This window comes from Physeter macrocephalus, chromosome 11 (genome assembly GCF_002837175.3).
Source record: "Physeter macrocephalus isolate SW-GA chromosome 11, ASM283717v5, whole genome shotgun sequence".
Taxonomy (NCBI): domain Eukaryota; kingdom Metazoa; phylum Chordata; class Mammalia; order Artiodactyla; family Physeteridae; genus Physeter; species Physeter macrocephalus.
Window position 1 is genome coordinate 21909038 of NC_041224.1, and position 17538 is coordinate 21926575.

General features: G+C 36.3%; 1 protein-coding gene across 5 annotated transcripts in view; it reads right to left on the reverse strand.

Annotated features, from left to right (window-relative positions):
* Window positions 1-1690: 1690 nt before the first annotated feature.
* Window positions 1691-17538, reverse strand: part of ITGB1 (integrin subunit beta 1) — an 81302-nt gene continuing 65454 nt past the window's right edge. For 4 of the 5 annotated variants that reach the window (XM_055087798.1, XM_028495660.2, XM_028495659.2 and 1 more), the window contains exons 8-17: window positions 16915-17010; window positions 16516-16605; window positions 14914-15054; window positions 14550-14749; window positions 12857-13095; window positions 12410-12632; window positions 11507-11739; window positions 8873-9039; window positions 7852-7932; window positions 2807-2909 (exon numbers count right to left, since the gene is read on the reverse strand). In XM_055087798.1, coding sequence (XP_054943773.1) covers window positions 7858-7932; window positions 8873-9039; window positions 11507-11739; window positions 12410-12632; window positions 12857-13095; window positions 14550-14749; window positions 14914-15054; window positions 16516-16605; window positions 16915-17010 — 1464 coding nt within the window. In that variant the 3' untranslated portion in view covers window positions 2807-2909; window positions 7852-7857. Of the gene's footprint in view, window positions 2910-7851; window positions 7933-8872; window positions 9040-11506; window positions 11740-12409; window positions 12633-12856; window positions 13096-14549; window positions 14750-14913; window positions 15055-16515; window positions 16606-16914; window positions 17011-17538 lie in introns of all 5 variants that reach the window. The other variant, XM_024129627.2, reaches the window with a different exon arrangement.

A 17538-nucleotide genomic window follows, 5' to 3' on the forward strand; every position in this document is an offset into this window, starting at 1 on the left:
CCACATCTGCCTAAATTCTCAGGAGAATCCTGGGACACGAGAGCTATCCAGAGAGCCAGTGAACTGTCTCTATAGGCTCCAGAAGAGTCCTGGAGATACCTGCTGTTTCTGAACTCCTATGAACTTATTAGGTCAGAAATAACTTAAGTTTTCAAGGACACAGGCAAAAACACAAAGCAAATGGCCTCTATTCAATAAGGTTACCTCTCAAATTCTAATAAGCAACAGAGGAGCGGGAAAAAGACAATTCCAAAATCAAAAGTTGACCACAGTGCTTTTTAACTAGTATGATGAACTGTTCTTGTGGCTCAAGGTCTTATCTGGGCATGTTTATCAAAGAATTTATAAAGTTATCCTCTGCAAAAGAGTAAGAAAACTTTGTAAAATGTCAGAGAATCACTGCAAAATATGCCACTGTCGACACTTAGGCATGATACCTAACATTTCATAAATTTTCAAAATAAAGAGTTTGAATGAAAAAAAAATTTACAACTGTTATTTTCTTTCAGGACTCATCAATTTTTGGAAAGCACTTCACTGGAGGTCAAAATGTACTATTTGCTAGGAAAATAAAAAATATTTTAGTGACAAAGTTCTATGTGGTTTCAAAGCTAATTAGCAATCTCTTAGACTATGTTTTGAAACTGCCAGTTTTAAGCCTAAAATTATTCAAATGCCAATGCTGTTATGGTCAGCATGAGAAATAAATTCTATACAATTCCTCCAGCTTCCAAATAAAAGGATTTCTATAGTCAGAAAATGTTTATAAATTATAATATAAAATTAAAAATTCACCATATTTCAGCATCAAAAACATGCCAGGAAAAAGAATCATGTATTGAATATAGGCTCTGTTCCTATTTATAAAAAAGTCTCATTATAAAAGCAAACTTGTGGAGCAGAAATATGGAATTCATTCACCTGGTTATGCTTCGGGCATAAGGAAATGCGTTGAACCAAGCGGCAGTGTGGGTGGTGGGAATGGAAAATGAAACAGGTGAAATCGATAGTTCATGAAAGAGGTAATTTTTCTCATAAAGATGTATAATTCTCAACTGAAAGATGATTTAGTCTAAGCTAGGAAATACATTTAAGTGGAACAGGTAAAAAAGATACCAATTTTTTAAAATGGGAGGGGCACTGCAAATATGAGGCTGGTAAAGTTGAAACTTGTACCACAGTCCTCTCCCCAAATCTCTGACACTTATTGTATTGTTCCAGGAAGGGATATATTTCTTTCAATAAGCTTCACACAAGTATTTTTTATGGATACATATACTTTCTAACATAAATAAACCAAAGCCAAATGAAAATTAAAACTTACTTATCAGAAATGTAACAATTCCCTGTCTATATCTTAAATAAAATGATATATTTTCCAGCTTCTAGTTAATAGCTATAAGAGGATGTTCATCAAGAGTTAAATTCTGCTTAATATAGGGATGAAACCTATCTCCTAGGGAGGGAAGAGAAGGGAGTGAAGGGGATTTATCCAGTATTATTTAGGGAGCCCAAAGACAGTCTGAAATTTTATTTTACCATCTCTCTCCTCCTTCCTTCCCTTCCTTCTTTCCTTCTCTCTTTTAGTCTAAGTAAAATACCCAGTGACCAGGAATTTTCTGTCAATCTCTTTAAGCTATAAAAATTTTAGGCACACAAACTGACAAAATATATAAAACCCAAACATCCAATTTAAATATTTTAGGCATTTTTATTTAATAAATAACTTCAGTAAATAGCACTGTAAAAAGTGAACTGTTAAAATTAAAAGGCACTTAAAATAAGAATGTGACGAGTATGAAACCAAACAGGAAATTCAAACAGTGAGAAGTAAATATACAGTGGTCTGTTACAGCACTAATTGAAATTAAGAATTGCTTAACTGATGGCTGTTGCATAAGCCATAGTACAATTTCACATGGTCATTAAAAAGGCAAATGTACAGCTAAAACATCAATGAAAAAATACTGATAAAAAAGAAGTCTTACCCAAAACTGCAAACAAATACATTAAATGATTAGAAGAGGTGATAGAAAGCACCAGGCTTTAAACAAAATGAATAAAATAAATTCACCCAGAGGTCCCCAATTCAGCAAATACTATGTAAATTAAGGCCTTTATATAAATCAAGGACTTTTTTTTGCAGAAAATTCCCCAATACTTTTATCCAAGGCTTGAATTTAAAAAAAGAAGGCATAAAAGTTACCAAGATTAAGTAACTCTTAAAATGGCACACAGGTTTTAAAGCTATGTTTTCCCTTCCTAACTCCACAGCCTTTGTAGATCAAATATTTCATTATTTTACACGAGTAACTCCCAACATACTCATCTTTCAGATATATCATGTCATCAGTCATGTCTAATAAGGAAAATAACAAAATAATAAATTTAAAACAATTCTAAACTAGCTAGAAGGACATTCACTTTGGATTCTGTATAACTGAAAAGTGACATACCTGCAAAGTGAGAAATCAGTTTTAATACTTGATTAACAGAAACTCTCATCATACTCATTACTTTAACTACTGCCCTTTCAATCACTCTAGAAATATCGCTTAATCCACTAAGAGCTGGATTTCAACAGTCCAGGAGGAAAAGGTCAAAAAGTCACAATGCAACCTTAGATGATAAGGATAACCATCCTGTCTCAAGTCTTCTGTCAGTCCCTGACATTGATTATAACATTATTTTCAAAATAATAAAAAAATTTTCAAATTATACATATTGTACATTTTCAGAACCTGCCCATGAGAGAACCACAGCAACACTGCCCTGAAACTACCTTACTGTGGCTGTCGAATTACTACTTTGCACTCAGTGTTGTGGATACGCACTGGCAGCGCTCATTTTCCCTCATACTTCGGATTGACAACAGTTGTCACAGCACTCTTATAAATAGGATTTTCACCCTAAAAAAAAGAGAAAAGTTATCACTCTACTGAAGTCATGTAACATTATTTATAAGAAATATTAAAAGTAAAGATCGTTTTCAGAAGTCATTTCATCTGTCCATGTATCACACTGAATTTTTTAAAAGGCGTTAAAAAGTTTACACAAAAATTGAAAATGAAAGCTTTGCCCTACAAGTCTAAAGGTACCCCTGTCATCTGGCATTATTTCCCTTCTGAGCCATTCCTCCACTGGGGGACGTGCTGTTAACGGCTTCTCTCTTTTAAACTGGTTTTGAATGCCCGTCTTGAAACTAATTTTGAACTTAAGGAATTCTTCTGCCATCAACTGCACAAAGGTGCTTGATAATGAACAGACTCCTTGGCTTTCATCTCTGTGAGGGAGATATTCTTCTGAGGCTCTGCCACAAAAGTTGTGGAGAGTTCTGGGGTAAGACTGTCACAGTGTCACTGCAGGCACAGTACCTCCACCAAGGCATCACATTGCCGCATTTGCTTAGACAAAAATAATTTCCATTCTTCATGAAATAATTGCTATTCTTCACATCGTACTGATGAAATGTTTTATTTTATTGTTAATACTGTATTTTACTAAAGAGTACTGAAATCAAGCCCAGTAAATGACTCCAAGCCATAAACACAAGAGATTTTTCAATATCCAAAACTTTACTGACACTGATGTTTTAAAACAGGAAAATAACATACATCCCCATGCTATCATTTTCTTTAAAAATTAGCTTATGCTAAGTGATACATTTAAGTATCTGCTACAGCACTCTTTCTCCTGCTTGAAAGTGAGAAATATGGCCAAATATTCCTATCTCAGAGGAAATAACAGTGAGTACAAATGAAACAAATATTAAAGAAAACAAAACATTTAAATTTTAGGCAAAAATTAAGATTTTGAAATGCTGTTTAGTTTTATATCTTACTATAGAACCATTTGAGGTGATTTCAAAAAATATAGAAAGCATCTAAACAGTAATTTTTGCTTTTAAATTTTATTCACACTTCACTGCAGGTTATATTTGGATATAGTTTTCATTGCCACAATTTCTGCCTCCTAGGAGGGTACAGTTTGGTGGATGACAAACATGAAGATAAATTAAGGTGCTCTGAAATAGTACAAGAGAGAATTATGTACATAAAAAGGGAACAGTATAAGAAAAAAGGGATTGACTCTGAGAAGATCAGGGATATTGTCAAAATGAAACTGACTAGATAAAACATTGAAAGGTATATAGACACACAGACACATGCAGTCAAGGTGCTGGGAAAAGAATGGCACAGTTAGGTAGAAATATACATAGTTCAGGAGTTTTTAAGGGTGCATGTGTATGTTTTGAGGAGCGGGGAAGGGAAAGGAGACAAGAAAGAAGACAGTGCCAGATCACGAAAGGTCCTGTGTGCCATGCTAAAAATACTGAATTTATCTTGCAGGCAGGAAATCACTGAGGGAAAATGAAACATATAAGGGCTGGGTCTTTAAGAGACACCAAATAAACCACTATGACTTCAGCTTAGCAGTGAGCCCGGATACCGACTGAAACGTGACAATGTGCCTTAGCCCCACCCCACAAAACACAATTTGACCAGTCATTTATGAAACGTGGAGGAACTCGGGATCCCTCAGAGACAAACATCATATAATCTGGATGATAAAAAGTCACATAGAATATCAAACTCTGAGCTCTAATCCCAACGGGAGCTAAAATATGATTATACAGACGTTGTAGCAGACATTTCATGATGGAGACCGGAGTCTGGATGCCGGCAACTATATTGCTAATGAGTGATCAGTACAAGTAAGTTACATTCTTTATTTCCACCTTCCTATTATATGAGGCTAGGACTGCCCATTCTTTCAAATATGCTAGGAAAATAAATTACCATTTAATTGTTTCTTTAAACTAATGCATTAGATAAATCTAATGTTTAATACTTAAAAATTGTAAGGGAAGTAACAACAACAACAAAAAATGGAGAACAAAAAAAAAGAAAGAAAGAAAAAAACACCTAAGTTATAGATGAATCCAAAGTACGATTTATATGGCAGAACTTACCTTTGGAGAAAAGTTTGCCTTTTCATATACACATTTATACTTATTTCAAAGTCCATCCAAACAAAATTTTAACATGCAAGGTTAGAGGTAAAATTAAATGATCTGCATTGGGCATCACCTTAAATGAAGGTAAGCTGAAATAATGCAGATTAGTTCCCATGTTCAGAGTGCAACCCCTCCCCAACAAAAAGCAAAGCCTATTTAAATCAAGAGAGCAGGGTTACGCTCAGCAGTGACGTCCTCTGTTCTCAGCACATGTCATCCCGTGCTCCCTCTGCAAGGGCGGACATGGTGGTGACGGCATCATTTCTGTGGTGCGTTAAAAATGCAGTGCACAACCGTGGGGATTAGCAGCCCACAAGGAATGTGCTTAACAGCTTTAACAATTACAAAGCTGATAATCTGACTTTTCAAATGTACCTACATGAGCAGTCTTATGTGAACAGAGCATAGCATATATTATTATATTACAATATATGAGCACATATTATCTGAAATATGTTAATGATATAATTAACTGACTGGCAACCTTGGTCCCATATTGGAAAAGTGCTTTACAAGCCATGATTGTTTTAATTTCTTAATGCTCATTCATTAATTTCTATTATTTCTACTTTTTCTTGAGAAAACATCTCAAAATAACCTGTAGCCATTAATCTGCCTGGATTTCACTAATGAATAAAGAAATTTTTACAAAACTTTCACATCTTGAATTGCTCAAAATGCTTATTTTGGCTGAAGAAGTAATACTGTAGCCAAAAATTGACTTAACAATGAAAACATTAAGTTTCACTATTAATTATTGATAACTTCCTTCAAAGCACAATTTAACATACAGCAAAGGTGAAAATTTCACCTTTCAATAGGAGATATAGAAACTTTTCTCATATAAGAAGTAACTGGGCTTCCCTGGTGGCACACTGGTTGAGAGTCCGCCTGCCGATGCAGGGGACACGGGTTCGTGCCCCGGTCTGGGAAGATCCCACGTGCCACGGAGCGGCTGGGCCCGTGGCCCATGGCCGCTGAGCCTGCGCGTCCGGAGCCTGTGCTCTGCAACGGGAGAGGCCACAACAGTGAGAGGCCCGCGTACCAGAAAAAAAAAAGAAGAAGTAACCATAAGAAAGTGTCAATATTTGATTGTTTTTGACAGGGAGGGAGGGAAAGGGATCCCAGCAAATCAGTTTCCTTCTAAAAATGACTTTCTGTAAAGCATGAAGTGAGAAAGAAAAGAATGTATCAAATCTCATACTAACAGGAAAACGTACCAAACTACCCATATATGAACCTAACAATTTTCTGCCATCAAATTTAACTTTGCCATTTCAAAAGTCTTAAAATCTGCTTAGAAATAAAAGAAAAATCTGACAAGGAATGCTTTCTAATGTTATCGGTACTTCCTGTATCTCTTAAAAATATTAAACATTCCTGTACTTTAAGATCTTGTTATTATTTTATAAGTACACTTCTCAGCAGAGTAAATAAGCAAATCTGCAGTGTTGGTTTCTAGGTAACAAAGTGATCTCCCAGTTACAATGTCTGCCCAACACAGTAGTGCTAGAGTAACACTAACACCATTAAGTTAACCAGAAATACCAAAAACTGTCATTTTCTGTAAAGAGTGATCTCCCTCTTCCTAACCAGGTAACAGCGTCTCCCGAAGACACTGACTGCTACTAATACAAGGTAGTGGTTAAGAACCTGGACCCTGGAGCCCAGGGGCCTGGGTTTGAATCTCAGCTCTTCCACTAACTAGCCCTGTGAACTTAGCCAAGTTACTGAACCCTTCTGTGCCTCAGTTTTCCAATATGTGAAATAAGAATAAAAGTAGTTAGGAAAGGAAAGAAGAGTTCTGGATCACCAGTCAGGAGAATTGGTTCTAATCACAATCTTTTTATGGGAGAGTTTTAGGGGCTTACATAATTATATTAAAACATGCTAGAAGCACTTCATGAAGACTCACTTACAAGGAAGAAGCCTGTCCACTACTGCTAAAAGAGAAAATGATAAATTTGTCATCCAGGTAAAGCATACACTCACCAAAATAACTTACCCTAGCTTAGAGAATACGTTAACCAAGCTTTATTACCACTATGAAATTTTCAACTAAGTTTTTATTTAAAACTATAATAGGATTTTTCTCTTTCAAGTCTTTGTTACCTTTCAAAAAAAGTTCAGCGTTAGCTCTGAAAATTAGAATTATTCAATAACTAAGAAGAAGAAATACATATAAATAAAAGGTTCTGATTTTTAAAGGAATTTTAAGTTACAGTCAAGAACTAAAGATTTTCAAAATATTTCTAGAATGAATAACGATGACACTGTAGTTATATATTATACAAATGTTATACCAGGTTACATTTATTGTCCTATTTTGAACTTCAGTTTTCATGTTCACTTTTCATTGTTTCACCCCAAAACTTACATATACTAATTTGTTATATTATTATAAGGATAATAATACTACCTAAAGCAAAGGACTCTAGTAAGGATTATAACTGACAGGCCGCTACCATACACTATAGTCATTAGCCAAGAACCACACCAAACAACATCGCTACTGACTCCATGTTAAAGCTCTGGGAAGTGACCCAATGCCATTCTACTTGCTAAGTGCAAGAGCTGGGACTCAACCCAGGTCTCTCTGATCACAAAGCACATTCTCTTTTACACAGCTGCTGCTTCTATACCATAAAGCTTAATCCAAAGCCCCTCCAAACACTAACTATATTAACACACAAAAAGAAAAGCCATAGTATAGCCATATAAATAAAGCCAGACTTAAAAAAAAAAAAAAGGCAGCAATAGTGATAAAGGACACACAGTGCAGTAGAAAGGATAAATTTCACATGCAAAGACAGAAAATGAAAGAAAATACGAACGGCAACTTAGAGACCAGCTTTACGTCCATAGTTTGGATTCTTGAAATTATTAATAGGACTCTTGTAAATCGGATTTTCTTGCTAAAGTAAAAGAAATAGTTTCTAATGATTTCATCAGAAAAAAGCTGACATGTATAGTGTTTAAACACTATAAAAGAGAATTTTTACTATTTTTACACTTCCAAAATTAATTTTTTTAAAAGCCCAAGCAAATTGTAGTAAAACGCAAATGACTAAAATTCATTTACAATTTAACAATACTGAAGATTGTCACTGCTTTCTTGTATCAAGATGAATACACGAAGGCCGACGCTTAGCCACCGCGGCCTCCCACCCCACACTTCAAAGCACTAAATGCTGGCATCAACTTTCATCACTTACAGCTTCTAAATTTTTATAAAGCCAGGTTTATTAAGTTGTAAAACTGCAGAGAATAAAAATACCCTTTTTAAGTACATAGTTCCATGAATTGTCAAATGTATAAACACACCCACAATGAAGATCATCCCAAGATCCCTCGGGCCCCTTCCCCCAGCTCCAGCCCCTGCAAACCACTGGATCTCATTCCTGCCTCTAGGGTTTTACCTTTTCCAGACTGTCATATAAGTGGAATCATACAGTATGTAGCCTTTTGAGTCTGGCTGCTTTCTACTTAGGTTTCTTTGTTGGGGGAAAAGAAAAACAGAAAAAGCTTTCTACTGAATAGCTTGCTATTATTTAGGATTCTATTTTACATGAGAAAAAAAACGGCAGAAGAGCAGATTTAAGATTAAAATTATTAAGGAAATAAAAACATTGACCACAGTAACCGGAAGAAACATTCTTATAACTGTTTTGTTTTAATGGGATATACTTAAGATGTTTTTTCTATTTTTCACTAAATGCAAGTTTTCTGAATAATAAATTTTGGGGGGAATAAAATATTTAAAGGACTTTAATAATCAGCTTTAGAGCTAATAAGTCTTAGAAGTGTTACATTTGCTTTATGAATCACCCTCCTTTTAGATGATTTCCAACTTACCGTGTCCCATTTGGCATTCATTTTTTCCTTTTCAAATTTGGCAAATTCCCTTCTGTCATGAATGATCATTAAAAGCTTCCAAATCAGCAGCAATGCAAGGCCAATAAGAACAATTCCAGCAACCACACCTGCTACAATTGGAATAATGTCTGGACCAGTGGGGCACTCTGTAAAGTAAGAAGCAAAGGATGAGCACATAAGGGATTAGAATGTGAAGGTACAGCCAAAATTACAAAGAGCTGGGCAATCTCATAAAAAAAACACACAGGAATTAAAATCCCAAGGTAAGTGAATGTACACTATCCCAAAGAATCTATAAAAAAGATACTAGAAGTAACATGGGTTTACAAGACCCCAGCATACATGATCAATAAAGAAAAGTCATGTATTTCTATGTATTATATAGAAATTGATTTCTACAATTTGGAAATTAATATTTTGAAAATAGTATTTTCTACAATAGCACCAAAAATCATGATATACCTATATATAAATCTAAGAAAATATGTGCAAGATTTACATGCTAAAAATTACTAAACACTGATGAAAAAAAGACCTGAATAAATGGAGAGAGATTCCATGATCATGGATTAGAAGACTCAACATTGTTAAAATGTCAATTCTCCCATTTTTTTTTTTATTAATTAATTTATTTTTATTTTTGGCCGCACTGGGTCTTCGTTGTTGCGCGTGGGCTTTCTCTAGTTGTGGCAAGCGGGGGCTACTCTTCGTTGCAGTGCACGGGCTTCTCACTGCACTGGCTTCTCTTGTTGCAGAGCATGGGCTCTAGGCACGCAGGCTCAGTAGTTGTGGCGCGCAGGCTCAGTAGTTGTGGTGCGCAGGCTCAGTACTTGTGGCACGTGGGCTCTAGAGCGCAGGCTCAGTAGTTGTGGCGCACGGGCTTAGTCGCTCTGTGGCATGTGGGATCTTCCTGGACCAGGGCTCGAACCCATGTCCCCTGCACTGGCAGGCGGATTCTTTTTTTTTTTTTTTTTTTTTTTTGTGGTATGCGGGCCTCCCTCTGCTGCGGTCTCTCCCGTTGCGGAGCACAGGCCCCGGACGCGCAGGCTCAGCGGCCATGGCTCACGGGCCCAGCCGCTCCGCGGCATATGGGATCCTCCCAGACCGGGGCGCGAACCCGGTTCCCCTGCATCGGCAGGCGGACGCGCAACCACTGCGCCACCAGGGAAGCCCAAGGCGGATTCTTAACCACTGTGCCACCAGGGAATCCCTCCCCCAATTTGATCTATAAACTGAATGCTATCCCAATCAAAATCCTGGCAGGACGTGTAGATATCAAGCAAGTTTATTCTAAAATTGACAAAGAAGTAGGAGAACTAGGAGAACTAGGAAAGTGTTTCAAAAGCACTTTCAGAAAAGAACAAAGTTGGACAACTTGTATTACCAGATTTCACAACTAGCTATGAAGTAACACTAACTGAGACAGTGTGGTATTGGCTAAAGGACAGATGCCTGGATTAATGGAAAACAATCAAGAGTCAGAAACAGGCCCACATATATAAGGTCATCTCATTTTCAACCAAGGTGGAGAAAGGTCAACCTTTTCAACAAATGGTGCAAGAACGACTGGAAATCTACATATAAGAAACTGGACCTCACTCCATATACTAAGATCAGCTCACAGTGGGTTACGGACCTAAATGGAAAACCAGGAACTATAAAACTTTTAGAAGAAAACACAGGAGAAAAATCCTTATGAACCTGAATTAGGCAAAGAGTTCTAAGACATAATAGTAAAGAGCAAGACCTATAAAAGGAAAACTTGGTAAATCGTAGTTCATCAAAATTTAAGCTTCTATGGGCTTCCCTGGTGGCGCAGTGGTTGCGCGTCCGCCTGCCGATGCAGGGGAACCGGGTTCGAGCCTGTGCCCCGCAACGGGAGAGGCCGCAACAGAGGGAGGCCCGCATACCGCCAAAAAAAAAAAAAAAAAAAAAAATTTAAGCTTCTGGTCTTCAAAAAACACTTAAGAAAATGAAAAGACAAGGAGGCACAGACTGTGAGACAATATTTGAAAACTACATATGAAAAACAATACAGAGACTTTAAAAAAAGTTTGGCTGTTTCTTCTGAAGTTAAATATATGCCTCCAAAATCTATTCCTAATATTTATCCAGGAGAAATTAAAACTTACATTCCCATAAAAATCTGACCACAAATGTAGAAAATTCCAAAGTATATTAAAAGCACTCAGAAAAACCAAGCTAAAAATGTTTCATCTTTTGAGAAGCTGAACAAATTCATGCTGTATAATATCCTTTAACAAATTATCTTTCCCAGTGTCCAAGCCTAAAATCAAGCTATTTAAATATCACTGATAATGACGGTACTCTTACCAAGAACCTGCTGTCAGGCGCTGTGCTGAGGGCTCTGTGTGGACTACTGCGTTCACCCCTCAGACTCTCCATCCAGAAAACTTAAAATCTGCTTTCTCTTTCCCTTATTTATTAATTAAATACTAGTTTAAGCTTTGAGAGATTAAAAGTGTCCCAACTTGGACATATAATAGTCCAGCTGGCAGTTGTTCCTAGATATTAGGGAAACTGCCAATAGCCCTAAGCAGTAAAAAGACATAAAAGAAAATGCAAAGAATTTTGAAATGATCAGATTTCTACCTGGAGTCTCTACAACATGAACAGTGGCCTCATTGTTCCCGTTCACTGAATATGTGAAGTAGAACCAGCAATCGTCAACGTCCTTCTCCTTACAATGGGACAGGGGATCAACCTGGCCTGGCTGGGGCAATTTGTCCCGATTTTCAACCTTGGTAATGTTGAAATGGGAACATTCCTGGGCGCACGTGTCTTTCTTTTCTCCTTTGTTGAAGGCTCGGCACTGAACACATTCTCTGTTAAAATGCAAATGATTACATTTATTTTTTAAAATAATATTTGCTTAAAAATAATTTTGTGTGCTAGACTCAAAATTTAACCAAATTAAGCCAAGAGCAATAGAAGAAGATATAAATAAATGAAGAAACATATTTCTAGATGGGAAAACTAAACATAAAGATGCTAGTTTCCCAAGTGATAGTATAGATTTATTACAGCTCAAAGTAAAATCCTTCAAAAGGAATAAAACAGTAGGAAAATAAAACTGGTCCTATCGATATTAAATACACAATTTAAAGTCAAAATAACTTTTGAAATGTGTTGCTGGTACAATAGTAGTTCTTTCTTCAAGGGACAAATCTTTCAATTTTATTTAGTTTGGTCAAAAGACAGTTAATTAAGCAATTGGTAATGCTAATTTAACAACGGTTACCACATGGATTCACTTACATAGCAAACTCGGATTGAAATATAATTGTACCATCACTCTCATACAACACATTTCAAAATCATGTGACAAACACCAGCTACTGAGAAATAATTTTTAAGATTTAAAAAGTGGGCTTCAATGTGACAGTTTATTTACAGCGTAACCTGATGTTAGTGCTGTTCTCTGTATTGTGTGCTGATCCAGAGGCCACCAGACAGTGAGTTATCACCCATTTCAAGCAATTCGGAAATACTCACTTATGCTCAGCACAGACTCCAAGGCAGGTCTGGCACATCTCACAGGTCGGCCCTTGGAACTTGGGATCTGTACACTTACAGGCGCCACACTCACAGACGCCCCGGCCATTGCAGATCTGCCCATTCACAGCCGTGCAGGAGGTAGTGTCCAGAGAACAGTCACAGGCACTGCCAGTGTAGTTAGGGTTGCATTCACACACACGACACTTGCAGACACCATTTCCTGCAATAAAAAATATCATTTCTCCTAACAATGGTAAAAATGTATAAAATCAGAGCATTGACCGAAAAGTGAAAACAAGCAATAACATGTAAGAAAGGCTGTCTGTGGGATGGAGTGACCCTCAATGCTGCCCTTTTTCTATTTATTCACTAAGCAAACACTCAGGATTTTTTATTGTATTAGATAGGACCACATTTTATAACCATTTTCAGACCCCTTCTCACCTCCACAAATTAAGCCATTGGATCTATCACAGTTGAAATTATCACACTCGCAGAATTTGCCAGAATAAATTTCGTTTGTATTATCCCTCTTCCGACACACACACTGTCCACAGACACATTCTCCGTTGTTGCTACATATTTCTGAACTGTTTTCTTTCCTGCAGTAAGCGTCCATATCTTCACTGTTCACCTCATCTGTGCTACATTCACAATGTCTCCCAACACGGCCCTCATTGCACCTAAACAGAGTCCAAAATTTCAATCACATAAAATAAAGTGAAAGTAACAAATCATGCTGAGAGAAAGACTGGGAGAGGAAGTAAGACTATGAACATTATCTTCAAACTACAATTTTATTACATGTCATGCCACACGTCACAGATGTGCACAAAAGTGTACATATGCACACACACAGAGCCGTTTCAAATCCATATGGAATCTACACAGGGGCCTAGGAAAAAAAATCCCTCTTCAGGAAAGTAACCATTTTGATCAAGATGAAAATACAATCTAGCAATGAACAGGTGAACAAAACATTTAGAAACATAGGATAAACTTATTTTTAAAAGTGTGCTATGTTTTCAAATGATATGCTATTTTTTACATTTGCTATTATAGGTGAAGCAACCGTCCAACTGTTAATATTAAAAAAATACAATAAACACACCCCAAAAGGTGCATGGAAGTTGAAGAAAAACATAGTGAGCCTATCATTTGAAAATATAACTAACACACTGTTTAAAAATAAATTTATCCTATGGATCCAGACTTTTCAGCCACACTGAACTAGTGTTCAGACACTGAAGACACTAGTTCTGTATCTGGTAAATACACAAAAAGAAGGCAGGCAAAATATTTTCAAGATGCTCTTTCAGTTAAGTAATATTTTACTAAAAATGGATCTACACAATTCAGTCAGGGTATGTATGACATGGAAAATTTAAAAAACATAACATTTTAATTGTTATCTAGAATAGAAAGCTAATAACATGGCAAAATACAGCCATCTATTTTTCTCATGATTAAAAACCCTTCAAAGCATAGTCTTTTGGGGCTGACATCTGCATCAAAATATTCTTCCCTCCTCCTATTTTTTTAAGGAGAAAGATTATTCAGAGTACATTCAATTTTAATTTTTAATTGAAAAGTAATCACAGTATGAAAATAAAATTTTAAATAATCTGACTATAGTTTTGTTAGTAGTAGATTCTGTTCTGAAAATACTGTTTTCTTTTTAATTTTACAAAGTATATTGGTTTTTTAAAAATTATTCCAACGATTCAGAAGTACATGTAATACACGGTGAACATCCTTTATTGCTTCCTAATTCCATTTCCCAGATACGATCACTATTATTTTATATAAGCTTATTTAGCTCTAGAGAATTCAGACTGCTACAATGAGAGAAAAACCCAAATGCTACGTTAACCATTTGTTAAATATACATCTTGGATGGCTATAAAAGCTTTTATTTTACAGTAAAGGACAGTCTGCCTAAGGAAAAAAAAAGGCAGGGAAGAGCTTTCCATAAACAGCACACACAAGATCATCAAATTGATCTTGTGGTGAGCAACAGTGGCTGGAACAATCATTTATTTGCTCCAATAGACAGAATCTCTCTGGACGCCCAGACAGAGCCTGACCTGCAGCCGCAGTGCCCCGCGCCCCGTCACTCTCCACAGCCCCAGCTCACCTGCACGCGCCACACTCAAAGGTCCCATTGCCATCATGGCACTTGGGACTGCCAGGGATGCCTTCACTCTGGCATTCACATTCACAGATGAACTGAAGAATAATCTCTACTTCTTCAGTGAAGCCCAGAGGCTTAATTTTAATGGTTTCAGAATTCTTATTTGGACATTTATTTGAAGTTACGCTGATTTCAAATTGAACCTTAAGGGAAAACAAGAAGAGAAGTTAACTAAGCAATTTAAATCTACTAAAAAAATTGCAAAAAGCCACTCCAAATTATATTTAACTGTTTCTCAAATTATAAACTACATTGCCTGTAAACAAGCAGTTTTTTCTTTTCTTCAGAAAATGTTTATATAACATACCTCATCCCCAATGGAAATATTAGAGCATTTTCTCCCATTTTCCCCTGTTCCATTCACCCCATTCTTGCAGTAAGACTTGTAATTTATTGTTACTCCTTCTGGTAATTTGCTGTTTTCCAAAATGACTTCTGAAGACAGGGACTAAAAGAAAGACTATTAAACAGAGGAAAGGCAAACAAATGCTACTATAAAATAAGTTGAATGCATAAATCCAATGGGTAAAATGAACTGTTAAGAAACAGTATCATTTAAGTAAAATATCTGAAGCCAAATCTTGAGTGACCAGAAAACACAAAACCCAGAGAAACGGGCTCTAATAAATAAGGATCAATTCTTCAAAATAATGTACATGACTGAAAAAAGTATTTATGGTTTAATTACTGAGTTAAAATTTTAATGATGATACAGCACAGAGGGCTGATATTAATTATGAGGAGTCCTAAGAACTCATAACACTTTCCTCCCCCAGTGGCAACACAGCTCTCCTCTGGCCCTACCAACTTCCAGCTCACTAGGGACTAAAGTAAATGATCTACTACACAGTCTGGGAACAAATTTGCTCAGGCGCAGTTGCAGCCCTGCGCCCTCACCCCCCCAAAAAAAGAAAACCCCAAGTGGGAGGATTCAAGCCACTGCGTTTTTAGAACAGCAGACTGCTCAGGACCGACGGAGAAGGCTGCAGCAGCAAGCTCTCTCCTGGTCACACTCCTGCATGGATGGAGTTGGGAAAGCATTAAGATATGCTGTAAAGACAGAGAACAAAACAACTATGGGAGAGACAGGGAACAACCAGAATCTATAAAGTCTTTGTAAAAACCTCTCTCTCTTCGAGTAGGGTCTTTCCAAAACATTCTGGGAACTCCTAGCATGAGGTAGAAAATATCTAAAATTCAACCCATCAAAAGGCTGGGGTGGTGTACACAGTACAGGATGGTTACTGTTATATTACAAAGGCCTCCAGATGACTTACAACAGTTATTGACCAATGCTGAATGAGTATCACTAAAGTACTCTGAACTGAAGCTCAAAATGGAGAAAATTCCTCTTTGATTTCAACTTCCTTCCAATCTGGGGGGAAAAAAAATCTTACAAATCTTATTAAAATGGTAAGTCAAATATATGTAAATACATTCATATATACTTTATGGTACATGCATATATGACTGTGTACCTCTTGAAAACAGAGAACTATATACCCTGAATATATATCAAGAGAAGAACTGGCAAAAAAAAAAAATTTTCTGGCACAATCATCAAAATAGATGAATCTATAAAAAGAAGGGGTGGAAAAAGAAGACTGAGGTCATCCTATAAATCTAAATATAAGTTGTTTCACACTTGCTTTCCAACAAGGAGACCTATTACTTAACAACATTAAAACAGAATTTAGAAATTTTCCCCACATGCCTTTGTTACATTTTGCTTTGCAGATAATTATGTATTTGTAAGGGAATATGAGTTTCTCCTCCAGATGCAGAATTTAAGTTTTATGTTGTCTTCTGGGGCTTGCTAAATTGTGTATGAAAGGAGTTTTACTTTTTTTGAGAAAAGTATTCTCCACAGGGTATTGCCCAAAACAGATCTTATTTAAAATGCACTCACATTGTATGCATCGATGATCAACTGAATTACATTGCTGGAATTTGCAGATAATGTTCCTACTGCTGACTTAGGGATCAAATTTTTCAGTTCCTGCAATTAAAAGAAAAAACATAAAATACAAGTACTACTCATTCAACTAATTAGCATCTACTGAGTACTCACTATTTATTTTTAAATAACAGTTCTCGCTACATTTCCTAAATAAACTTAAGGAGTCAGACCTAAAAACAACTAGCTTTACAATGTAACTAAAATTAATATACACCACTTTCGTAAAATCCAGTCTAGCTGGTGACATTTTCCTGCATTTCAATTCAGACATATCATTTTGCCTCTAATGACTAAACAAAAAGGGTCTAGAAATGTGTTCCTCTTTTGATCTCACATGTATATATTTACCTTGTAAACGGGCTGAAATTCTTCAGTAACTGCAAAAATCGTCTGAATGTTATTTTCGCTTAGTTTCTGGACAAGGTGAGCAATAGAAGGATAATCCTAAGAAATTAAATCATAAGATTAGGGTGTAATTACATCCAATCTACTCCAGGTTTTCAATAGTTGCTGAAAATAATGATTTGCAGATATCAACTGGATTACTTACAAAAGACTGCTTGAAACAACACAAATTACTGCTTAAGTGGGTGCTGTCTAGTGGGTTTCTAATCCTCTTCTATCTTTATATGTAAATTTTAAATTTCCATAATAAAAAGACTTTAAAGAGCAAGATTATCTGTGTATATTAAATGTCAGAACAATGAAAGTTAAGAACTGCTAGTAATTAAAGGTTATATTATCTACGTATCACTTAAGAAAAAGACCAAGATTCAGCAAGGTTTAGATTTCTTTCAGACCTTGAATAATTTGCCAATCTTTATTTTCAGTAGAGGCAGGGTGCCTGCTTTCTTAAATCATGTATAAATAAGACAAGGAGTGTTAAGACTATACAAATGATTTGTTTAGACGTAATATCAAGCTCGCTACCCCTTGACATACGCGAGTGAGAGGAGACAGAGCTTTGGGCTG